The sequence below is a fragment of the Acanthochromis polyacanthus genome, chromosome 15 (genome assembly GCF_021347895.1).
Source record: "Acanthochromis polyacanthus isolate Apoly-LR-REF ecotype Palm Island chromosome 15, KAUST_Apoly_ChrSc, whole genome shotgun sequence".
Lineage (NCBI taxonomy): Eukaryota > Metazoa > Chordata > Actinopteri > Pomacentridae > Acanthochromis > Acanthochromis polyacanthus.
The window spans coordinates 15,539,208-15,566,241 of record NC_067127.1 but is presented as its reverse complement, the minus strand read 5'-3'; the positions used below and the strand labels follow the sequence as shown (position 1 = coordinate 15,566,241).

Sequence of the window (27,034 nt, the reverse complement as noted above, 5' to 3'; positions counted from 1 at the left end):
GTGGATTTACCTTTTATTTTTTTACAAACATATTCAAACATCCATTTCAATAGATCTATTTTTATTTACAATATTTCAAATTGGCAACAATGTCATACATATATAAACATAACTAACTGCAACAGCGAGATAATTTGGTCCATTTGGTTATCTAAAAAACTTTCAAAAATATTACAATAAGCAGCTCTGGTGGAGACATGTTTTTATCCTCAGTGCTAGACCTTCAACCCATAATAATTAAAGTGACAAAAATAATGAGAATAAGGTGGGAAAAGAACAATGCAAGAACAAAGTGTTATCAAGATAAAATCTTCAGGTGCTGATGTCAAGTAGCATTAAAATGACAAAAAACTTCTAAAAAACAAATCAATACAGAAATTTCAAAATAGGTTATAGTTTTTGCTGTCATAAATAGCGATTTCATCCTTTACTCTGTCTGGTTGGGATGCACTTTTGCCATTGCTCCGTGTGAGTGAGAGTTTTCAAGCTGGGCTGTTCATTACTGGTCGTTCAGTCCTTGATCAGACATTTGACAAGTGATTAATCAGGGAGGCTGCCTCAGCGGAGCAACTGAAAGTTAATTTCCACACTTCTGCATGCGGGGATGAATTTAAAGCGTGTGCAGGCGGAGCAGTGGCCTCAGTCACGCTTTCAGGGTGACCCCTGCGTCTCGCATTTCCAAAGATTATATCCAGTCTGACAGATCCACTCGTGTGCTCATCATGCACCAGCATGCAGCGCACATCTGAGCACTGACGAAGACGCAAGTCATGGAACTGGGGACGGGAAGGTGCTATGGCAGAGTGTGGAGCTGGGCGATAGACAATATCCTCCTGCACCAGACCAAGGTGGGTGTCTGTAAGTAAAAACTGAACTAGGTGTTCACAGTGGGCACTGGAGCTGATGTGCACTGCTACACTCGTGTACAGTAATACCTGCACCTCTCCTAGAGTGACTGATTCTTTATCCATGTTACAATAAAGAAGACAAATCAGATCAGCAAGACTCTTCTGGAACTGACAGCAAACCCTTAAACCAGCATCAAGCAGCAGGTCAGGTACACAAGCCTGCCAATCTAGAGACATCTTCAGTAAATCTCCATTGAACAGTGGGTGCTGAGATACCCGGCTGTCTTCAGGGCACAGAACATTAAGTATGGCCCAGCACAGCTCTTTGGTGTGATCCTGGTTGTGGGTGTAGACACCTAGGATGCTCTCTTCGGTAGTGCCCATCAAACGCAGACTATAGCCTGCTAAACCTATCTGAATGTCCTTCAGCTGCAATAAAGGAAGGTGATGAAACAAAACCAGGACCCCAGAGTCCATGGTCAAGGCATAGAGGCCAGTTTCCATCAGTATCAGGAGGGCAGGCTGGGACTCAGGTTGGCTGCATTTAGCCACATTCAGCCAGCGGAGAGCTAAAATCCTCTGCAAGCTAGGCTCTGACATGGGAATGACAGAATTTAAAGTGTCCATCATGTCTTGCAATGGCAAACTTTGTAAGCCCAAAAGGGAACCAGGAAACTCCATCAGGGTTTGAGTGGCATTTTGGAAAGTCCTCTGGTTTTCCGAAGACTCATCAATGTCTTTAGGTGCACAGGCAACCTCTTTCTCACCGAGTTGTTCCAATGGCAACAGCTCTGTAGTACTTTTGTCTCCTTGCTTTACATGAGGATCAACCAGGTTTTGCTCTTCTGATGACAGCGGATCCCTGGAACTCCTATTCCTTCTCCAGATGTCCTGTGGGCTTAGCTGCGCATCATCTACCTTGCTTAAGGTTTGTGTTGGTGTCAGAACTGGGAGTTGTGTGTTGCCAGGATGAATGGATCCCTGAATCACCTGAGCTGCTCCATCAGGCTGAAGGTGTTGAGTGATATCCATCTGGATGTGTTCCATGAGAGACAGTCCTTTCACCATAGAAAAAATGGGACTGTCCCTGAACAGAGAGAAGATGAAACTCCTTCTAACCATGGAGAACACCTGGCTGTCCTTCACCACAGACAGAACATTACTTTCCCTGACCAGAGAGACGACATGACTGGACCAGCGGACTCCAACAGGCTGTAATCTTACTTCTATGACTTGCTGCAAAGTTGTGGGAGAGTTCCAAAGGACCCGTCCTGCATCCTGCACAATCCAGGAAACTCTGTTGAACAAAGAGCCGAGCCCTGAGCTTTGAGCTGACGCTGCTGCAGCCTCCGTCACACACACTCTGGAGATCTCCTTCAAACCTTTAGATTCATCCATCTCTCTGCAACTGAACTGGTCCTCGAAGGTGGTTTCTTTGGGCGAACAGCATGCTGCCTCGCTGTCCAGAGGCTCTCTGTTGGGCTGAGAAGGAGTGCTGGTCTGTGGGAGGACTGACATCGAGCTACTTTCTCCTCTGCTCTGCAGGTGGGATGTGCCGCCTAATGAGATCCCACTAGAGCCAGGTCTCCCCTTGTAGCAGTCAGTCACAACACCTTGGATCTCATTAGCATTCCCTTCTGGCTTCGTGCCACATCCATCACCCGGGCCCAGGACACTTTTCTGCTGGAGGCTGGCATCCCCTGACCAAACCTCTTCTGTCTTATAACTCGCAACTTCAGCCCCAGTCTCAGCTTTCCTCTGTGGCCTCTCAGACACAAGCTCTCGCCCTGATTTATGACACAAGTCCCTCTCCTGCTCCTGGCCATCCCTGGTGCTTACTCCACCCTGTAGTGTCTCTCCATCCAACTCAAAACTAGTGTGAGGGACGAGATCTGGTCCAGGTATGGCCTAGTTCACATTGTGCAGGTGGATGAGAGGAGGAGGAAATAAGAGGAAATAAAACTTTTAAAGATTTCAAAAATGTACAACACATTGCTGACATGCAACCAAAACAAGTTTCATTCAACTGTGTTATAGACATACCTTTATTTATGCATTCAATTATACTTGAACACATAAAGGCACGCATAGGAAAATGAACTGAATAAAACACTACAGTACATTTATAAACAGCATTTTTTCAAGTGTGCTCTCATTGCACTGTGCTTTCACAAAGTGAATGTCATTTTCTTTGAAACCCCTACAGGAAAATGTAATAGGGTTTAAATATGTGCATAATAAACAAACAAGCCAAGGGAAAAAGTATTTCATGGCTCATAAATATCTTCATTGGGCATGGCAGGAGAGTGGGTAGGTATTGACATTTGCTCTGTTTTGCAAAGACAAAAGGGACTGGAACTTCAGCTGCACAGTGACAATATAGAGCCACAATAAGCAAAACTGCAGAACAAAGTGTTTTTGCTTTATTCAATTTACTCGGAAACAATGCAGCCCTATCTAACTGCACACTGGCTTATTGACTGAACCCATATTTCTGTTATCTTAATCAACAGTGCCATTTGTTGTAACTGCAGAAAAAAAAATGAATACATACTGTAGTCCCAAACTCCAATTTTGGGGAGGAGGTGAGACAGACGCACGGGCCTTTAGACTCTGTCTGTGCATCCATTTGACTGAAAACGCTGCAGTGAAAATAGACAAATTAAATAATATATTTTACATTCTATCAGAAAACAAAAATTGCATCTTGATAAGAGGTGTGAGCACAATGCAGCTTTGGTTATGGGCTTGTACGTGTTGCCTGGCTTTGTTTTCAAGAACAAATTTAATTATTTGCTGTGGTGTAACACTGGAGACTTCAAACAGTTTGCAGGCAAAAGACAAGACTGCAATAACCCCCACCTCCCTCTTCAGAAAAACCATCCATTAGATTTGAAAAGCAAACAGCCCAAATGGCTGGATGAGATTAGAGACACTCTACTAGCTGTGAAATTAAATAGAATCTGTGCATGTTGATTTGAGGATTTACATACAATAGTCAGCATTCCAGAGGGGGGAGCCGAAACCAAATATACAGCTCAGAATGATTTCTGACAGTAAACAGCGGCTTTGGTGGAGCTTTGCGTGTAGCAGCAGGTTGACGACGGGGGAAAGCGGGAGCAGTAAAGCATTGACAACATCAACAAGAGGGACACAGCGCAGGTCCTCGTGACGATTAAAGGATTTTTGCAGATCCCGTGGATCACCACAGAGGATGTCCTGTACTCAGCGATGTTTGTCTGCTCACATGAAAAATGGAGAAACACTGATCTGGAATTGGCAGCCTGAGAAGCTGACCACATTTCCTTGCATAATTTTTTTTTTCCCGTTTCACACAGAGCTCACATCCAGAGTGTTCCTGCTATGGCATGACTGCATGAAAACTTGTACATGATTAGAGATTCGTAAACGCTCCCAAATGGAACACAGTTCACCTCCCTCTAACTTACCTCTCTGCAGTCTTGGTTTTCTCTCCTGCAGCCCCGCGGTTTTCCTTTGGAAGTGTTTTGATGTCCTGGTTGCATCTGTGCAGGCTTTCCAGAACCTGTTGCCGTCCCACCCCCTGCTGGCTGAGCTTCTCTTCTATCCCCCTAGTCATTACGTCACAGAAAGCACACATGATATAAGGCAGCCCACATCCTTTCATATGCTCCTTAATATACCTTATATTCCACTTTCACATGTCCTGTTTTTTTTTTTCCCGATTGCTGCTTTATAAAACTCAAACCCAGTTATTTGAAAGAGCAGATTTAATGTTGCCTAAAAAGAACAACTTGACGCAAAATGGCAAAAAATTATAGGCCTTCAGACAGGTTTGTGGTCAAACTTGTTCTTGCTGCACTGTGGCGAAGGGTGTTAAGTGGCACCAAAGCCGCTAAAGTGCTCCTTCTACACCGACGTTAACCAGTGTAAAGACCATTTCAGGAGATGCAAGCTCCTAATAGCAGCTTGTCAGCGGTCAGAGGAGGCAAAGAGTAAAGTTGCCACTTGGCCTTGTGGCCAGAGATGGAGGCTACTGAGAGGGTTGTCAGATAAGGGACTTTCAGAGCATAGGTGGCCATTAAAAGCTGCGTGGGTCAAACACCAGTTGGCCGCTTCCATCACTGCGAGCTCTCAGAGTCCTCGCTCTCTGGGGTTTGAAATAGCTGCATTTCAACTCTGCTTCAATACAGTGTCTATTATACAGTCCATTTAATAAAGAATGAATGAAACACTGTGGGCCACCCGTTACAAGGAGGTAAGAAGTGGGTCTTGTGGACAGTGGGGGATTTTTAAACAACGTAACGGCATGTCACCTTGCCTCAACAGAAACACAAACCCTTTCCTTACTCTTCTAGCAAGATCCATCTAATGTTTCTACACTTAAAGCTCAAGGCTTGACATTATTTTACGCTGTCCCCTGACAAATATTGTAAGTAGTTTCACCATCAACCAATAAAAACCAGGTGATAAAACACAGCTGATTTAAAAAAAAAAAATAACACTCATTTTTATGCTTCTCTCAACACACACACACTCCAAAGTCTGCATTTCAAGTCTTGATACATCCTAATTGGCTAAAAAGACATCTCATTTTAAAGGCTTCTTCAAATAGGCCTAAAAACTGCAGAAGCCGGTTAATGGAATGACATGATTAAATGTTTCACTTACAGAACCAGATGAATTAAAATGTCACGTTAATACATTATACAGAGTTGGTATGCAAGTGTTACACTTACTGAGCAAATAGATATTTTACTTTTTTGTATTTATTTCTATTTAGCTAAAATATTGTAAGTGTATGTGAATATCACATGTATACAAATAGAATGAAAATTAAGGACAAATACAAAAATGTGAAGTGAAGCCACACCTGAAAAGCAGGTCAGACTTTGTCAATGCAGTTACCCTTTCTTTGTCCCAACAGTCAGCTCCTAAAGATCTAAATGATGGAGTCAGTAATGGACAAGTTGTTTTTGTTCCTATGAAGCACCTCCCCAAGCAGCTGCAGGTCATTTCATTGATGTCTTGTGTCATTCCCAGGGTTGAACAGATATCCACAGCCAGCATTTGAATTCAAATTATCTGCTCTTATTTACTGCTGAGGGTTATTTCCAGGATGATTGAGCAAAGATAGATCAATTCTGTCCTTGCTGCAAGGGAGTTTATGCTATGCAAACAACAGAACAAGGCTGGAATACATATCTGAGCAAGAGATGAAAAAGACCTTCCCTCACTGCCCATCGTCAGCACACAAAAAGATAATGGCTGAGTGTGTGGGGTGAGAGGAGGCAAAAATAAATAAATACATCATTTAATATTTTATGGTGCCTGTTCAGTAAGAAACTGACACCCACAGAGGAACCAAATAATCAAAGTGTGTTTTGCAATGTGCCAAATTTTTCTGCATGTTTTGTTTGTATTCTTTTCTGTATAAAGCAGTCGACATTCTTACTGCTGCTCTGCTATAAACACCTACAGACTCAGTCATCCCTTTCTTCTCCCAGCAGCAAACCAAATGCGTCTGACACAGGATAATGAAGACAAAGACTGTGTAGTCGGCTAATAGCAGTCTTAGAGTAATCCTGAACATACACGGGTATTCACCTTTTCATATTTAAATCAAACATCATCGGATCGGGAAGAGGGTTGCAGGTGTCAGAGTGAAAGCAGTATTAATCACCTGAGCAGAAGCGCTGCTTTTTGGGCACATTGCAGTGTGAGGGGAAAATTAGATGTCAGACAGCTCCACATGCTGTAAAACATCAGAGTTAGCAGATCATAAGAGACCAACGGGTGTGTCTCAAGTTGCTCACTACTTTAGGTAGCGGTGGTGAATCACTGGAGAGTGAATTGGATTTTGGACATTAATTCAATGAACACTGACAGATCAATGAACTGTCACACAGTTCCAAGGCAATGGAGGAGTATAAAGATGTCACATTATCATCATGTCTCTCAGGGTTTGGTTGGATATAGTGTAGAAAAAGAACACAACGTCTGCTAATAGATCAATAGTGAAGTTTGATTCAGGCAGACTATAGAACTGAAAATGAATTCCTGTCAATGTTTGCCGAGCCTTAAGGATTTTATGTGACTGAAGCATCATTTAAGTTATCTTGATGGCACATTTTTATAGAAAAATTATCCACTCACGGTGAGAACTTTTGCAGTCTAAGATTTGCTTTCAGAATACTGATTATCAGTGTCTGCATGACAGGTTTAACAGTCCTGGATCAATTTACCTAAATCAGACTTAGCCATCACTTAACGAGATACAGCAGTGCCCATCTGTTGTGTCAGCAGGCCTTTCTCAAGACACGATATGCTAAAACTGGGCTGACACCATAGGAAGTAAAAAAAAAATAAAAAAAAAACAACTATCAGACTTTGAAATCAGGCTGTATCACACATAAGCAGAAACTTCAGTGACAATCTTCTTCCTAAACTGAAGATTTGAAATCATCCAATCATCCATACAATGGATGATTTTATTAAGATTACTGCGCCAAAAAGAGCTAATATTAGCTTAACATTGGCATCAAGGGCTATACATTTAGTTTTGCTTGGCACTGCTGCTCCAGCTGATTATATAAGCTTAACCATCCCCATAAATATCAAACATGTCTGGCCTTAATTAGAGTGGCCCATATTTAGGAGGTTTAAGGCTGAATCGGTAAACCTCTCAGATTACTATCGGTTCAGACCAAGATGTCAGACCAGATTTTTCCTTCAATAGTCAGGAGAAATGAAACGTTAACCGCCCTGAAATCTCTGTAGTTTGAACCCAGCTAATTTTACATTACCATGTTTGGGAGTTTGATCTTCATGACATTTCACCATCAATATGTTGACAAAACAATCTCAAATCTAAAGGCTCAATTAGCAAGGCTTTATACAGCTTTCATGCATCTTGTACCTTTTCAATAAAATTACATGGATTTATTATTTTGTGTCACCAGATATGAGGTGCTATAAATACACAGGGGCAACGCTACTATGCAACAGCCTTGTACAAAACATGAACCAAACTATCCTGAGAAGCAACAAATGCTACATTTTGGATCTGACAAGCATTATATTTTTTATGTTTAAAATAGTACAGAGACAGCAGTAGCAGTTTCTGAGGCAACACCATTTTACATAGGGTGACCATAGACATTTTTCATTTTGGAGTTTAAAAGATTCAAGAAACAAAAGAAAGTTTAAGTAGGCATCATTTTTGGTATATTGTCAAAGTCTAGATGGTCAATTTCTCGCCTAAAACTGTGTCAATATTGTCCAATATCACAGCTGGTGAAGCAAAAGGAACTGCTTCAGAATCACTGATAAACTGAGGGAAGATTAAAAACCCATTCATGTATTTGGCCTGTACTGATAACATTTTATCAATACAGGTGAGAATACAGACAGAAGACCGAATGTGAAATATTCTGCTGCAACTGTAGTACTACAGTGCATTGTGGGAATTTTCTGGGGAGCTGAACTTGAAGTGCACTGCAGTGCCTTTGGAAATGGAACACTGGGCAGTTCGCTACCTACTGAACTAGGGGCCATTTCGGGACATGCCCTTGGTTGTAGGAGATTTGCCTGTTGTGATTTCCACTGGCTCAGCATGAAGCACTACAGAATGTTTTCTTTTTTTTTATTTTGCATGTTCCCACCTCTCCTCACTGAAACGCTGCCATGATTTATGGCTTTGATTCGGTCTAGGTGCCCGCTGAACGCTGCTCAATAAGCAGGCATGTTGCAGAGATTGTGGTGGAGTGGGTTCAGTTATGCCGGGGTCACAGAGTGTAGAGAGCTATCAGACATGACTGCATAAGTCTTACCCTGAATTTTGCAGCATCACCTTTGCAGGATTCTCAGTAGATTTGGATAAGTCAGTCAAAGACAGGCTGAAGACAGACTGCAGCCTACTCTGTAGACAACAGAAGGAAAGAGTGCTGTGAAATGAAAATCTGTCTCAATGTAAGAAATGAGTGACAGCTGCTGATGGTAGATTTGCAATTATACAATGGTGCAGTTATGGTATGCACTGTGTCATCTGGATTCGTGACAGTTTTACACAAAACAACAATGAGCGAGAAGAACTGTGACAGCATTTGGAAAGATACCAAAAAAAATAAAAAATAAAAATCGAGTCAATCAAAGTCTAGAACCAACAGTATTAACTAAAACTTATTTCTATAGAAAAGGATGGTTGTAGATTGTGACTGATTGGTAAGAGAGCAGCTGTAATGAGCAATATGCTCCATGAGTTTTTTAACAGCAAAATCTAAATGCAAACAACTCGCTAAAATTCAAAGAGACCACTTGAAAAATCCATCTTACACAACAGTTACAGGCTGCATTCTGGGTGTGCTGGCACACATTCAGACCGAATGAATGTGGAACTCTTGAGAATATCTCATTTAGAATAGATGTTAAAAATGAATGCTAAAGACTCTCCTTGGAACCACAGTGGGGCCTGGATGCCTGTGCTTCACTTGGCTGTAATAGTGTGCCGTTTTCAATAATGCAAAGAGCAAAAAGCTGTCAAAGACCAGAAGTACAGATGTGTCCATAAAATAGTGTGTGAATCCATTTTACAACATGAAAATGGTATAAAGCACAGGGTGCTTAAGGCTGCAGGTTTTGCAGTCTTATACAATAACTGAGTCCTTCCATATACCAAAATAAGTTCATTTTATTAAGGAACTTATAGGATATAAGATCATAACATTATTCTACAATACCATTCGTGTGATGATTAAAACAATGCTATCAGATTTCTATTACTATCAGTGCTCCTCTCCAGGAGCTAGTAAACTTAACATTTTGTGCTCTCTTCACGTCTTTAACGACTTAAAAACACCAACCTTGATGATAAATCCTGCTTAGTGAAAGTATTAATGGGCCCTTGGTCTGTTTATTTTCTTTTAGACAAACATTAAACTACGTGTGTGCTTCAGATGGTTTCGGATACCTCATCCTCCTGCACCTTTGCAATATTGAATTAGAGAAAGCAATTTGACATTCACTACCAGAAGAGTGAGAAAGTGGATAAATTTCTCCCCACAGCTCTATAGTAACAACTATATGCAGAACTTGTGTATACTTGATTGCAACATTATTCTAGAGAGAATGTCTGAGAACACACCCTGCAGTCCTCATTTCTTAAACAATACTACGCTTCTCCCTTGGCTTCATGACACTTTGCTTTGCCTTCAAGTGAGGCCCAGGCAGCATAACCCAAACCCAACTCTCACGCTGTTATAAAACAGTAAGTAGTGAAACACCTGGACAACAGCATTATGTATACTCAGTGTCTCAACATATCAAATGTCACAAAAAAATGCATTCTTTATACATATTTACAGATATACATCATTTTTCTATCATTTTAAATAACTGAAAATATATATTTTTTTTTTTTACTATTGGGGAGTTTTCAGTACACGTCTTGTACCAAAATAATATATTTCACCTAAAGAGTATCACCTGACACATCTTAAGTACATACAGTTCTAAAGACACTACAGTAAGAAAGTGATTTGCCTTTAATGACAGGAATCCTTTTTTCTGTTGATCCGAGCCAGATAAATCCTCATATCTATGATTGATGATGTAAAATGAGAAAATGTCAGAATGCTTTTCACAACAACTGTTCATAAGTAGACATTAAGACTGCTATGATCATGAAATTATAGTTGCGGATAACTTGTCACACAAATAACCACAATAAATTTCTTTTTCTGTTCATTTTATGCTTCTATTAGTTTTAGACTGGCAGTATTAAAGTCTTTTGGTGCCACCGTTTTGCTGCAAATCCTCTAAATTACTGGACTCTCCTCCTTCACTTGGCTTAAAACCAAAATGTGCCCACAGCAGAGCTGGGCTGTTTTTATTTGCAACTAAATCCATGATGTTTAATGGGCTTTATGTTAAGTACTTTGAGGTAAACCGTTAGTGCCACTAAACTGCAGGAGATAGAGGAACAAACAATGGAATATTACATGGAAGTATTGATTTAAATAAGACATTTCTGTTAGTTTTATTCAGTGCTTATTAATGTACAGCTCCCCAAAACTGCTACATTCGAGTTTCAGTTAAGTGTATCATTTTGTTGGACTTCAGCTGCCCTTTGCAAAATTTTAAATGAGAATTTTGTCATGCACAATTATTATTAACATTTATTTTCATTGATACATTTTCCCAGCAATACTTCACACTGACAAATTACTGGAGAGAAAACACTGCTGCAGCATCCTGAAGAGAAAGGCTGGATTCACGCAATGCTTCTTTAAAACCACATGAAAGCCAAGAGGGAGTTGCTTCAAGACAGACCAAAAGCAGGCAGCTTTGAAAGACAGTGCACCTGGCCTCCTCTCAGGAACAGCAGACAGCTTTTCTAACGTGGATAAGAGATTGTTCTGAATTTTCAAGTCTGCTTCTTTTCTGAGCCAATTAATCAGAATAAAGAAATGGAGTTTTGTACAAAATTAGCAAAAACAAAAAAACAAAAAACAAACAACCAGTACCAGCTAAGAAGCTCTCAGCAGTTCTTATTCTGAGCAGAACAAAGCTGCATAGATCCCACTGGTGGGTTTATGCAGCTTCTCATGTGGTGTCTGAAAGTGATTTCAATATGAGCAATGTTTGCTGGAAGTAGCGGGCATTACCAGCTGTAGTTATGGCAACTAAGTGCCTTACGCCGACTTGCTTTTACAAAATTACCAGCAGAAACGCAGCTGAGGCAAACGCTCTCTCAAACTTACCAAAAGGTGAATAGTACAAGAACACAACAGTCTCCGTTGTGGATACTGCATGTACCTGTCTTTTCTCTCTCAGCTGGGAAACTTCAATCGGGTGGTTAAACCGGAGCACAGGTCCTTCTCCTAGTTGTATGATTGCACCTACAGGAAACCAAAAGAAGTAAAGCATGAGAAAAGTGGCAAATTACCAACTAATTCACCATCTTGAACTTTACTATTTGGTATAAAAGCAGCATCAACAATGAATTATGCATTGTACGTGTTGAAGAAAGGCTGGCACAGGCAAAATCTGATGTATTTTGAGATAGAGTCGAGTGACAGTAATGGCGATGTCTGACTGCCAGGAGGCATTTGGAGGTGTGGCAGTATCTATAATGCATTGAAAAGGTGAGGGGACTGTGGCCATGGGAATCCTCTTGTCATTGTGGGATTGCAGTGAATTCAATGTGCACTGAACTTGGGAGAAACTTAAACAGCAAAAAAGTTCTCCTCGAAGCAAAATGAATGAATTGCCACGAGGAACGCAAACCCCAATGTGATTGGCAGTGACCTCAACCAAGAGGATGATTTACCACAGAAAATGGTCCAAGGAAACCTGAGAAGGTTTGTAAAGCTTTAGAATTGAAGTGATATTGAGGTTTATATATCAGGCTCACGTTCGTATGGCCATATCCACAGATTTTCTCGAGGTCTTCTCTCCGTTCTCCTCCCCTCCTCTCAGCACAGCAAATACTAATCTTGCTACTACTAATGACTTCTGACGAGTGACAAAGCACCTGAGAGAACAGTCTGTGATGGATTCCAGCTACTGTTGGACTGAAAATTACTATCATTTGTTCAAGAAAATAGCTTCAGATGCAGCCGTTTCTGAAGGGGATATTGGATAAATTGAAATGGTTATAAAAGAGACCAGCGTCGCCAGGCACTGTGCTGCCTGGTTCTGTACGTAGTTTGTTATCTCACAAAAGCAAAGCTATGTGGATGAGGAGGACGTAAGCGGTGAAAGTGCCCGGGCCCAGCGAGCAGGGCCTGCTCAGGGGGGCCAGAGTTTCAGCTCGGCTTGCCACTGTCCTTTGAAAGGTTAATGCGCTGGCCCACTTCAAACCTGTCGGCCCTATCAACTCCATCTGCCAATTAAATGGAGGGCCTGGGGCTTTGTCTGGAGCTTTGTCCAGGGCCTCTCGCCCTTCAAAATGTTTAGTAAGAGAAATGGCATCTGCCCTGTGGAGAGCTGTGTTCACAATCCACTCATGCCCTGAGTGTGCTGCTGTGGGGGAGCCAGGGACCTAAAGTGGATTTCATTTGCAGATGTGATGCAGTGATCTCATATAACTGCATTCAAAATGGATGAAAGTGTTATTGGCTCCCACTAGCCAAATAATTGCAAATCTGAGAGAAATCTTCATTATTACAGACATACTTTGCGTTTTTTTTTTTCCCTTCCTCCCCGTGTTCATTAAAGAATATCAGGAGCAAATTAGATTCTCACAGAACAGCTTACCCTGAGTCAGCTGGCAGGGATCAGTGACCACACAGCCGTTGACTGAACACAGTCCACCATCCTGAGGGAGGAGAGTCACGGTCCCAGCACGGTTCTCAATCACACAATGTTCACCGAGGAGCCCAGGCCCATGAGGCACTAGAATACAATGATGAAAGTCTGGGCAATGCAACAGCTGGTAATAAAGTGGAGGAACCAAAGCGTAGCAACCTCGACTTACCGATACCCTGACTGCATGGAACTTCTGCACTCCCAATCAAGGTTCTGCCCTCCTATGGTGAAAATTAAAAGATGATACAATATTCAAGCTGTTTATTGACAAGCAGAGCAATTTAAAAAAAGCACTGGACTTTGGCTGCTTTCAATTTCATTTCAGTATATAGAGTAATATGTGGATTAAATAAAGTTCAAATGGTTTATTTACTTTTAAATAATAGAGGATGACTCCAGTCCTGAGCAGGCCTTCATTGATGCCGATGAGATGAGGTAACTGGCAGTCCAAGATGACTCCACTTCCCGCCTTCCTCAGAGCCACAGTCTCCTCCTGTGGAGCGAACACACCGCGAGAGAGAAGAAACTCATTCGATCGCCTGTAGCTGGAATGGCACATGATATAAAATAAAAATGCTGACAGACATTTAATGGCAACCAGCAGAAAACTGAATTCTTTATGACTGCTCTTCCTTGCCTGAAGGCCAAGCAGGATAGCAGAATTCCAACCATGTGTCGCCATGAAGCGGCAGAGTGGCTAACGGCAAAAGAGGCACCATAAATCATTCAGATTATCGTGGCGAGAGTCAAACTGTACATTGTGTTCAGCGAGTGAAACAGACGCAGCGCCACCGCCCACACAAACACACACATACATAAACACAGGTGGTTGTATAGCATGCACCGTTTCCTTTATTGGTACACGGATATCCACACTGCATGCTGCTATTAAAATACTATAGAGCTCACAAAATACGTCAACTTCGGAGAACGGCATCAAACTTCAACTGCTTTAATGTCATTTACAACGTGTAAACAGCTTTGTATGGAAGGTCAAACTACGGAGAATGTCCGTGTTTACAGGCAAAATGAGCCCAGAATTTTCAATCATTTCCCCATAAAACATGGCATGTGTCTGCATAAAGGCTAAATAATGAAAAGTCCATATTTCACACACAACTGATGCATTGCTACTGCACTATAGTGATGCATAAAACAGAATTACATTTAGATCACAACCTAAAAATCAGACAGAAATTAATCTCTTTACGGAAAAAAGAAATCCGTGTTTGTCCGGAAATCCCTGCTAAATATGCATTTAATGGTGTTACAGCGCCGCTCTACAAAAATGCGATAAGAAGCAGAGAAATTGATTTAATCCTTGAAAGCTGTTTCTAAAGCTACACTTAAAACTTCTGATCTGCTTCATATACCGCTTGACTGCCTCCAACAATTGTTGCAGAGGAAATGTAACAACGTGACTCACGCCACCGTACAGTATGTGTCTGTCAAGGAGCAATATTCATTTAACTTTGCAGAAAATGGCATTCTGTACAACTCCATTCTCAGCTTGACTAAAAAAAATCCATGCTTCAGAAAAGACCAGACATTCTGCAGATAGAATAATTTCAATGAGCTGTGAATTTGTCAGCAATCAGACAGGAAATGAAATAGCCTCGGATGACCTGCAGGTTCAAACGGCACACATGAATTAAACCGCAGACAGAATTTTAACTCTCAGCAAGTGTTTAAGGCTGGTGACCTTTTTCTCAGGGCAATGGCTGTGGCTGTTCAATAACCCAGTCTACCAACATATGAGTGGCCATATCAGGAGCATTCTTCTGTTAAGCTGGTGGACTGACGCCTCACATTGCCACGGATTATCAAAAGTACCTTCCCAAGAGGCCAAGCAGAAAATCTCCTACACGGAGGAATCAGACTCTGCATAAACTAGTTCCCCTTGATTTCAACCCCCTCTTGTTCCATCGTATAGATTGGACTGAAGTGGGAAACATGTCCGCCGCCAGCACCACCTCACTCATTGGCAGTTGTGAGATGGAAGAAATCCTTTTTTCTAATGAAGAAGGAGAGGCATCGACCACAGCCCCGTACTTAATTAAAAGGGATTTTTCACAGACTTCATTAGAGGTGAGGAGCAGCCTGGCAGATTAATGCACTGTGACACTTTCCTCAGACACCAGGAACAGATGAGATCCTCTTACTTTCTCCTCACATTCACACAGAAAGTGGCTCCTCACCACACCCAGTCTATGTGCGCAATGAGGACAGGAAAAAAATTCTGCTTTCAGATTGTGGCAGCTGGTGAACATACTGTAATTAACTGTGGCCTAGACCAGCCATTATAAGCAATCATTTGTGGTTGGGCAGAATTTTAATGGATTTTCTTTCTCCAATCGGTCTGACAGTTCAAGTTCCCGACTTGGGCAATATACATTTCAAAACGCTGCAACACTAAGCCAACCAATCAACTCTCCTGACTGCCGATCAAACTCGTCCAGCGGAGCAACTTCAAAACAGAACATTTTCTGCATTTCAATCACTGTGTAACATTAAAAGGTCAATTTCCTTGAAAGAGCTGTGTTTTTTTTTATCCCAGATTGCTGGTTTTTATAAAAGTTAAAATGTCTAACACTTAATGAGAAAGGCAATTACATGGCAAGTTTTCAAAAATGGTATGAAGCCTTTTGCATGCAGTGATGAATAATATACCATTGTTAACTCACGAAAAAGAACTGGCACCTTTTTAAGTCATTTCTTTTTCATACTCCTCTTTGTGTTTTTTTTTTTTTTTAGTGTGTGTCCTGCGTGTAAAAGCAGAAACTCAACAAGAAACTTATTCTGGCTGCAATTTAAACAGCTCAATACACATTCCAGCAGTCATTTAATATAATTCACATCATAACCCATGTCAGGTAATGGTTGTTATTCCACACACATGGACGATATATGGCGACATTTCACAGGACTTTTATATTTTGGGCATTCATTTAGGTAAAAAATGTTGTGAATGTCAACTGGCGTGTTAACTTACCAAAATACAAAGCACATTTCTTTTTAGAGGCCCAGCAAGGACCTGTAACACACGTGCTGCCATGAGAGTTTAAAACGTAGCCAAATAATAAATTATCACTGATTAAATTAAGAAGAAGCCAGTTCATTTTTGAGCCAACCTTTACCTTCACATGAAGAAAGCCTGCTGCCGATAAGAATTCGTAAAGGTCAGGAAATGCTACAATGACTATAATGTATAACTGCTGACACTACGAGTTAAACTGACACTAAACAGAGCAAGGCTCAGAGCATTCAAAGCTTAAGTTGTGCCGTTGTGCTGATTGGAGCATGTTTGGGAAACGCTAAGACTAGTAGGATCAAAGGAAAGCTGTGGTTCATTTTATCTCACTGAAATGGAGGTTCCTCCCACCATACTGTCTGACAAGGGGACTTGAAAGGGTGGCTCGGGGAGCAGAATGCAACTCCACTTACAAACCCTTTACAAATCTTTGTGTGTGCATGCGGTTGTGTATTTAATAGATTGTCAAACATTTTTTAAAATGCCTCACATTGCATATACACAGATAAATGCACATATGGAATAAATATTAAAACACAAAATGAATAAATAATATATTAAATACACAAATTCATGCACACATACAAACTTGCATATTTGAGTCCCCTTGTGACACAGTAAGATGGGAGAATATATATATATATACACACACACACACACACACACACACACTGTATATACATGTATCTATATACATACACATAACCTAATGCAGTAGAACGTCATTTGCTTTTCCCTCTTCCTGCCTTTTGTGTTCTCAATCTGTTGCCTCCTCTGACTGGTAAGAGGCTGCTCTGGAATCCATCTCATATTAATTACTTTCTCTTTCCCACATGCCCTGTAACCAATCTGGGAAGCTGACGATGAATAACTTTGCATTCTAAATCTGCTTTGAATACGGAATTCAAAATTCTGTTTACACCGCTCTTGGTCAACTTGTCTCCTTAAGGTCCAAGCAGACAGTTTCATCTGGCTTTCAGCAACAGCGTCAACTGAATTAAACACAAAATATATGCGACTTTGAGTTGAGCAGAACTGCTTGGAGTTTAAAAATAACGCGCAAGAGATGGATAAGCATGCACTAGGTTTAAGCGCAGAAACTCAAACATGGAGGTTAGATCAGAACCCTTTCTAACAGACGTGTGCTGAAGACCGTCTGTTAAAAAAATAAAATTTAAAAAAAAATCTGCTTTAAAAAAATTCCACCTCTGCGATTACGCTTTTGTTTTGAGGTATGTGTGCTGAATTTTGAAATGGCCAACTGCAAGCCAAGGCTGGACGTGCTTCTCTGTACTGAACCAAATACAGACTCCATCTCTAATGTCTGTGCGACATTCCATGCAGGAATCCTGCTTATCATTTCACACCCAGGCAGAATGCAAATGCACAGGAAGACAAATGTCAAATCCATAAAGTCATTCATCAAACACTTAGAGTTTCAGCAACACCAGTGTGCCTACCAGTCACCAGTACAGCGGCCTTTTCGCCCAGGTGTCACACTGAATCATGCATAACAACAAATGTATCTACATGGATGGGCACAGCTCTAAATAAGGCGTGTTTTTCAGCTCTGCCACTGGAGATGAGCAATGTTGCCTGTGAGCATAAAGTCATCAGCGTCTAAACATGCAAACAGATTTACAACACTGTAACTTTAATTAATATGCTGGACGGTCGGAAACGAAAGTGCCATATGTCAATAATCAAGACCTCTTAATTAGGAGCTGTGACAGCAGCTAATGAGGTCCAATACACGCTCACGAATAAAGGGCTGTCAAGCCACTAAATGTCACCTGCTAACCACCATACAGAATAGAATGTTAATTATCCAATATTCTCATACAAAGCTGACATTCATGTATATGGTATTTAAAATCCTTACAATCTAATAAAATGTGGCTTCACTTAACCAAGCAGACGTGTTACTCTGGTGTAAGATGTTTGGTGCATGTTAGAAACACTCAATTGTGTTCAGATATCCGTCGACGTGAACAGTCAAAAGACAACAGTTTAACCCCATGTAGAAGATGCTAGAAACAATGTACTACCAGCATACATAATGAAGACGAGAAGTCGCTCCATACTTTTCATGACTGGCACGCTTCACTGTTCAATGCATAATGCAACAGGCTACTTGGCTGAACACAATCAGTCCCAAACAAATGACATTTGGTGTTATTTTGGAAGTTGGGCACAAATTCAACAGAGGAATTCTGAGTTGGCAAAAGCAGCATTTTTGGGGTTTTTCTGTTCCACCTTGGGGGTCTTCAGACAATGTGACCACACTGTCCCCGCCTCAGAAGCCATACTGGGACCATCTCTCTTCCATTTCTCTTTGTCAGACTCCCTAAGCACTGTCACACACTTCATGATCATTACAAAAACTCTATGTTTGGATGCCACTTAAATCCAAATAGATGGAAAATTAAATTTCAATGCCAGGTTGACTCTACTCTCAGCACCCCTTCCACTCCCAGCACCCCTTCCACTCCATGAAGTGGTTGTTCTCAAGACCTGCAGTGACACCAGCTGGCGGAAGGCCTTTACTGCAAGTAGAAACATCCACAAAACTGTCTCTGGGAGCTTGTGGCTTTGTTGATAGATATTGGTTAAACTTAATGGACTCAGTGACCTCCTCTTTTACTGCAAAATATGTGTCTGTACCAAACTTCATAAGGCACTATTATTATGTCACTAGATTCCAAATGGGAGCATAAAAACAAGCTATCAAAAAGTTGGACAACAAGGGACAAACACCTGTGAATGTGGCTGCATCGCATTGTATGCTAAAATATTTACCAATTCTGTGCAAATGAGAAGAAAGTGAAGGGATTTTGGTTGTCCTCATGATATGAGACTACTTGAGAGCTACACGAAACTTTGGAACACTGCCGATCATCAATTCAGTTCCAGTCTTTTTATCCTCTGTGTCTAACAATCTCACTGCACTGTACATTTTGATATTCACACAAACCCTCTTAAATTGGCCCCAGGACACTGACAGAAATACAAATTTAAATGAGCGAATCCCTGCTGTACCTGTAGAATACTCTGAGTCTCCCTCCATTTTCTGGTCCACTCCTTAGTCAGGGCTTCAACCTTGAGGGAGTATCAGAAATAGCTGGTGTTATTATTTACAGGAGGAGAACATCAAAACACATGTTTTCTTCAAAGGATGACTCACTTTTGCCTCATTCTGACGCAGTTTATCCTTCACCTTCACAGAAGACGACAGCTCCCCATGGAAAACCTGAAGTAGTTGTAAAAACAAACCTACATTATAAACTCTGAAAAAGAGACATGCAGAATGCAGCATCCTCGATGGTCTTTTACATGACACATGCAGGACCTGAGTGGCTTCTTCTAGCAGTTTTCGGAGCCTGGTGACCTCTGTCTGCAGCTCTCTGATCACCTTCACGCTGCCGTCTTCATTCACAGTGGGAGAGTTCATTATGTTTTTAGCTCGGGTGGCATAGCGCAGAGTGTTCAGGGACTCCCCATAGTTCACATCAGCAGGAGAAATGGCTGCCAGGAGAAGTCACCATGAAGGAATGTGCACAGGATTCATGAGAACTCATCAGATTAAACATCAAAAATCAAAGGTATCTTCAAGAGGAGGTAAGAATAAAAGAGTAGCATTTTTTTTTAAAACAGCCTGAAATGTGTGTGCAGTACATACTTGCTATCATAGTAGTCATGGAGTTTCCACCCAGGCTGTCTTTCAGTAGCCAAGTCAGCACAGAGTCTCTGTAAGGAATGAAGATATGCTTCTTTTTTGCTGACTGTCCTCCCACGCTGAGGTCAGCTGAGTCATATTGGGGGGTGGGGGGAAAGAACGATATTGACTCTGGAGAGAGCCACCAAGATATGAAATGCTTCATCCTAAAGCTCTATAGATCCATTTTGGCAACAAAAGTGTCATTGGCCAGTATTAATCCTCATAAAGGCCCCCGGTTTTCTAATACAATCTACAGTGAGTTTAATTCCAGCTGTAATTTTATCCGGGCAGAAGTCGATTTTTTCTTTCGAATGATGAAACACCAATTTGGAATTAAACCAAACACCAAATTGCAAAATCTATAGTACCAATTTGGGCTCTGTGAAACAGGCGGAGGGGTAATGACTATACTGTGCTGTATTGTGAAAGAGTAATTCAACATCAAGCAACATTACCATACTTGCATAGAATGTAGTCATTATTCACCGTCTTTTATCGATCTGATTTGGTCACTACGAGATAAAGATGTTGTGTCATGGGGCGTCAGTCATGCTGGTGTAAGTGTCTTTACCCAGAGCTGAGATCACACTGCCCAAGGTGACCAGAGATTTGTTGATGTTGGCGCTTTCCTTCAGCCTGACGCCTGTGGTGTGCGTGGCATCAGCTTGCTCACTGCCTGCCAGGTCTACCAGGTGGATCTTACTCAGAGTCTCACGTGGCAGCTCTGCATCAAACTGCGCCTGTGACATAAAAATAAAAAAAATTTTAAAAAAAGCACAGCTGAGAGAATCCTCATTTAGTTCAAAAGAAGCAACATCACAGAGAATACTTGGGCACATAGGTGGCATCATGACAAAAGCACTACTTAAGATGGAAAAAAAATTAAAAAACCCCCCAAAAAATTAAAAAGCCCTTTGAAGATGAAAACATGTTAAAAATTATCACTACACAAAATGGATAAACAGAGCTAATTAGAACTCTTGAGGGACGGCCTGTGCCAACACCCAGAGTTTCCTGGAAAACTTTACTTCTACTTCAATTTAAATGGCACAAAATGAGACATGGCAGCAACAATATGCTTAAGCTCTACTGCTCACCTGGGTGAACATGATGGTGAAGATGGCGTGGGAGCGGCTGCTGTAGTCATTCATGCCCGTGCTTGCTGTGGTGCGATTTGCGTTGCCAAGAACGATTAGGTCCTCAAGGTCACTGTGGTTGTGGACCAAGTGCTTGGACAGATCTACAAATGGGTTACACTTTTCTGTATTACACTTCATGGCGTTTCTCAGCTAACATGGACAATGGGGTGCAGAATAAATTACTCACTCTCTACATAAGGTCCATCCCTGGGGTGCTCCCTCACTCTCAAGCCTCCACCATCTGTGGGTGGTGTTCTCTTCCGGAGAAGGTCTTGGACGTGCTCATTGTAGATCTCCAGATAGCTTGTGCCAAGACAGAAAGCACAAATCCAAATTTTAAGCCAAGATTTCATGAGGCCACAAAGGCACAAATTAATGGCGGGTTCCATTGTTAATATGTGAATGGCACAACCCCAGATGGGAACAAAACAAGTTATTATTCACTGTCTATTATGGAAAGAGATGCACAGCAGGTTTAAAGCCAAATTATTGTCATTGCTTTGTTCTGCTTTTATTGGCAATGAATAAACAAATATGCAAAGCAGGCTTGGCAGAGCACTTCAATCAAAACTACAGTGGGTGTGTGTGTGTGTGTGTGTGTGCGTGTGTAAAAAAGCAAAAGAACTAGTCTGAGTAGCTGATTCAAAAACAAAGCAAGGCATGGTGCAATTAGGCTTTATGTGAGCATGACAGAAATAAAAAGGCAGGGACCATATCCTGTGGATGAAGCCATGCATGTTTGCTGGCACACCGACGCAAACTCAGACAGGTTACAACATTAGATACTTTCTACATGGCTACAGGCATAGCTGCCATCATTACAAAACAAAAGGAGAAGCATCATTAAAGCCAGATCCATGCGATTCCAGCTACCCCCGCGTTCGCCTCCTTACAAGAGCAAAAATTCAGATAATGTTGGGAGGAAAGATTGAACTGCCTACTCGACAAGCACAACAAAGACAAAAAGCAGTGAAAGGTTGGAGAAAAAAGGAAGAACTAAAGTTCTCGTTCACATCCAGAGGCAAGAAGAGACCATGACCTTAAGACAGGACAGAAAAACCTTCAAGTAGAAGGCAGCACTGTTGCTCTGTTGGCAAAGAAAACTTAAACTCTCTTCAGCATGCAGGTTCATGCAAGGAATATTAAACACATCTTACTGAATATTCCAGTCTGTTTGTTTTAAATCGCTTTAAACCATAAAATCGGGCACCTCAGCAAAATCTGTTGAGAATTTGAACCCCAGGGAGGATAAAACGATCAAGTACATTAAAACATACACTGCTATGATTAATAAATCTACAGTGTGTGTGCACAATCACACCTCCAATCAGTGGCATGTCCGATAACACTTACAATAATGGACTGAATTTTTTATTTTTTTTTTAATTATTTCCTTGAAGAGAACTCAGACTTCTGCTGCATATTTCTTCCAAAAATACAGCACAAATGCATTTGTCAAAAGTCATCCTTCAGTCATTTTGAAGTTATTCAACATTTCCAAAGCAAGGCCAGGCAGAGTGGATTAAATTAAACCCCAATTCTGAGGTTGAATTAAATCCAAATAATAGACCAGTAGCACACAAGAAACCAGATGGCAAAATAATGGTTTCACAGTAACTTAATAGGCTTAAAATCCTCAATTTTACCTCCCATCACCATTTAGGAGAAGAGCTGGGACATGAAACGGATATTGTGATGAGACTAGATATCATCTGGGATTTTGAATATTATTTGATTATAGCAATAAAGCCTTAATGTTGTCTTCTTCTGGCTTTAAAGAGCTACATTAGAGTTAGGTCATGCAATTTTCAGAAGTTATGTGGCTGTTCAAGCCAAGCCAAATGAACAATGAATGGCATCCCCTGCTTAACTGTCGTAGCTAAATTAATAATAAGCCTATGCCTCTGACCACTAGGGTGAATATTTTATGAAGGCACCAAAAATTACAACCAACAGATTATCGATAGAGGTTTTGGGCCCTGGGTTCTACAGAAGGTCACAAGATTTTAAAGTGCATCTGCAACAACAACTCATTAAACACAAAAGTCTTAAATCAGACTGGAGATCTGAATCACCGTCAGCTAAAAGGAGGCATTTCCAGCACAACGTGCACTTTTACCTTTTGTGTAATACTTTGTGCAGGTCACAGTGTCTTTAACGGCTGTCATAAAATATATTACAGTTCTCTGCAATTTTGAAAAAAATAAAAAAAAGCGTACTGTGCTTCCTTCCTGCCTTTGACAATTCGGATGATGCACAATCTCTACAGACCACTTCAAGTTAACACATTTCACTACATTATTACACAGTGGTTCTGAAAAACAGCTTGGAGTGAGAGTCTTCATCCTTACCTTTACAGATTGCTGGTGGCAGTTCTATAATCATGAAGATTGCCTCTATTTTTTGGCAGCGGTAGCACTGCTTCAGAGCTTCCAGTATAATATTGCTATGTTTTATTATTTTGCAGTAATTATATCAGCAAATGGCTCACACGGCGTCACCCCAACGTAAGCAATAATAGCTTTAAGGCCATTTTCCTGCCAGCTCTCTGGGTTTAGTCCCACAAAATAACTGTTACTCTTTTTTTTAATTTCTTTTTCATTTTCTTCCCTGAGCAGTAAGCACAATTAAGGATTTTCCCTCTCAGTTCTATAACACTGTGTATGCTGGAACAGAATTAGAATAAATACAAAATGCAAATTCTTGAATGCAGTGTGAAAACATTCAATAGGTCATGACCAAATCTAACCTTTTAAAAAAAGCTTTTTCTCTGTTTGCAGAAACAGAAAATTCTTCAAAAAGTAAACAAAAAACTTGTCAAAGAAGAGAAAAGAAAAAAAGTTACATAACATCTATGAACACTAAACCCGTCACGCTTCCCAGAGCTGCTGTTTCCAGGTATAATGCTGTCCACTCTCAGATCACCAATTCAAACGAGGTTCCACATGTTTTACATAGAGCTGAGGTCAAAAGAGGATAGTCGTCACACACATTTTTTCCCTCTCTTTTTACATTCATAGCAGTCAAAGAGTTAGTTGTGCAACATGGGTTGATGCACTATTCTGCATGGGAAACAAATAATCTTACAGAAATGCTTTTTTTCCCCCCATTTTTCTCTTTATACTATAGCAGGAAATAGCCCTTCAGGAGTTCTGCATATCTTTAATCAATAATCCAGCCCAGATTATCACTCCACAAGCTTCTTGCTGACCTCGTTTAAGGAGAGCACTCATTCACCAACCATTGAAAGATGAATAAAACAGGTTGAAAATTAGCTTACATATTCCTGAGCTCACAGGAAATATTCCTTATTATGAGCTTTTTGTTAAATTGAAGCTACCGTTTCAAAAACGGTCAGCTTCTAAACAGGAGTTAGTTTTTAAATATCTTCCTTTGTAACACAATTATCAGACAGAAACTTCTCTTCAGAAATCTTTATCTGACCAAATTCTCCGTGCCCTGAAACAAACTTTTCATAGTTATGTAATCTTGCTCTAGTTCTTGCCAAATATTGCACTATTCCACACTTTTCATCTTTGGAAGACTTTTCTTCCACCATGTAGAACTGTGACCGCAATGTTGAAGAACCTTTTAAAGTCAGTTCCCTTTCAATTATACATTTTTTTTTAATCAATTATACTATAAAATATCAATGAAGATATGAAAAAACAAACTTTGATTGAAAAAACACATTTTCTTGTAATTTGCATACTGTTTTGGCTCACAAGGTAATTCTTAGATCAGTGAGTCACTGAAATCTTTCTGAATGTTTCATTGTTGACTAAATATGATGATTTCTTACCTGACCTCTGTGTGGAAGGACACGCCATCACTCTTGCATCTGTGCGCTCTCTCTGTGAACAGTCCTTCACAGATCCACGGGATTAAACCTTTATCTTCCTGTTACATTAAAAGGAGAAACCACTGCATTTAGAACCCTCACTACACAATGACACAGATAGCGTACCTTAAAATGACAATTACATTTTGCTCTCATTATGTTCTCTTAATTTGGGGCGTCTATGCTGGGCTGTAACCACAACTCAGCACATGTGAAGGCTGCTGAACAACAGCTCGTCTGATCCGGAGCTACTGAAGCATAAAAGCAATTCCAGTCCGAGCTGCATGCCCTCTTATTTTAATTACACAGTAGCAGATAGTAAGCATTAAGAGCCATATATAATTATCTGTGATGTTGACAGCTGCTCTGCTGACGACCTTGCACCAGTCTCCTGACAGACATGCAGAAACCTCACCGGTAATGTGAAATTTCCACTGCAGTGTAAGGTGAGGAGAGGAAAGCGGTGGGATGCTGCACTCATCAAATTTTCTGATTAGTGGGGAGAAAAAAAAAAAAAACATGTCTGACGAGGCTGCCATCAGTCAGGTACAAATGTGAGGGAAAAGTCAGAGCGATGTGCACACTGGGCTGGCACTCCCGGGGCATTCTGCAGAGTAAGCTCTACAGGGTTGTGAATATTGTGCCATCCAGTGTGTAACTTCTTGTGGGACTAATTTACAAGACTCATTTAGTATGCACATTTGAAATGACCAATAAATTTGACAGGAAAGCTTCCTTTCAAATTACTCCTCCACTCAAAACCGTGTTTTCATCATTGTTGCATCTCTTGGACGTTTCTCCTTCACTGCGCAGGATGATGCATGTTGAGATTTTAAGATAGTTTTCAAATTCTTTAGCTGTAAGTGACAAGATGAATTAAGGGCATTAAAAAATGACTTGTATGACCTACAGCTAGTTTGCAATCCAGTCACGGCCTAGTGATTTGGAAACATGAAGCTTGTATTGCGTAGCCACTCAGAATAGTCTTGATGAACCCAGTAATGAAAACTAATAGCATATTGATGGCTTTTTACTTGGGGAAGGGTGAGCAGATGTCATTTTGAGAGTTTTTAAACAGAGTACTCCAACTTTTGACACAAATTATTCAAAGTAGAATATTTTTTATCTGCTTTAAAACTTGTCTGGAGTGGAACTTAATGATAAAATAAAAATGCCACTGAGAAGTTAGTCAAAATTAGAAAAAAAAAAAGTATGAGAAGGCCTTACTTTATGACCCATCATGGTGTACGACTTCCCTGAGCCTGTTTGACCATAGGCAAACACACAGGCATTGAACCCATCAAATGCAGCTTTCAAGACATCCGTGCCCAAGTCTTGAAAAATCTAAAGCAGAGGAGACAAAAACATGTTAAAATCTTTGCTTAAAAAAAATCAATGCAAGACTCTTCGGCAGATAAATCAAAGCCGCTGTTCTGCAAGGTTGATAATAAACCGAAGAACACAGATACCTTCTTCTGAGATGCAAACGTGGGCCTTCCTCTGTCAGAGGAGTCGTATGAGAAGTCAAAAGAAAAGGTTTTCACGCTGTCCTTCAGCTGGTCCAGTCGAACAGGTGGAGGCTGCAAATTCAAACACAGTCTCACTAATTATTCTTTCACCTGCAACGCAGTGCGTTTCGTTTTGTGACAACCTACCTTACGAATAGTTGTTGTGTTCCCTTTAATGTGAACTATCACCTTCGACGACAGCTGCTTTTCTCTGTGAAATGTGAAAGTAAGCGACACCATTTTTGACAGATTGGAGGGGAAATAAAAGCAGTCAGTCTACCTACCTTTTGTTCAGTGGTCGGACTCGGACCGCTACACGCACAGAAGACATTATTCGGACAAGAGAGAAAGAAGCAGCAGCTCAACTCTTTCAGACAGCAGTCTGTCTTCAGCGTGAATATCAGCAATTATCGCACCTGGGACCTGCCCCATTTTATCCATGCAGTGCACAACGTGACCACTGTGGTGTGCCCTAAACTTAAGTCTTCTCTTTTTTTCTCTTGGTGTGATAATTCTGTGAACTGAACCACTCTACATCATAGAAGTGAAGAGAGGATGGACTTAAAATTGAGAGTGCTGTGCGCATTTACGCACGTGGCACAGCAGCCGCAACTTCATTACGACAAGATCTGATGTTAGATCTGTTTTCTTCTACAACACC

At 40.9% G+C, this 27,034-nt stretch overlaps 1 protein-coding gene across 2 annotated transcripts; it reads right to left on the bottom strand.

The window, feature by feature from the left end:
* On the bottom strand, window positions 1-27,034 carry kif16bb (kinesin family member 16Bb). 2 transcript variants are annotated; one of them, XM_051960322.1, is made up of 17 exons: window positions 26,658-27,034; window positions 26,521-26,584; window positions 26,335-26,445; window positions 26,093-26,209; window positions 24,827-24,924; window positions 21,212-21,327; window positions 20,983-21,125; window positions 20,457-20,625; window positions 19,847-19,972; window positions 19,517-19,692; window positions 19,352-19,417; window positions 19,207-19,266; window positions 13,510-13,629; window positions 13,306-13,357; window positions 13,086-13,223; window positions 11,643-11,725; window positions 8,006-8,748 (listed from the first exon to the last, which is right to left on the bottom strand). In XM_051960322.1, exons 1-17 carry the CDS (start codon window positions 26,702-26,704, stop codon window positions 8,656-8,658), a joined length of 1,779 nt encoding a protein of 592 aa, XP_051816282.1. In that variant the 5' UTR covers window positions 26,705-27,034; the 3' UTR covers window positions 8,006-8,655. The 2 variants fall into 2 exon arrangements, with proteins under 2 accessions (XP_051816281.1, XP_051816282.1); XM_051960321.1 differs by lacking the exons at window positions 20,983-21,125; window positions 21,212-21,327; window positions 24,827-24,924; ... (2 more) ...; window positions 26,521-26,584; window positions 26,658-27,034 and adding exons at window positions 1-2,756; window positions 3,403-3,490; window positions 4,298-4,438 and having other exon boundaries at window positions 8,660-8,748; window positions 19,847-19,914; window positions 20,457-20,563.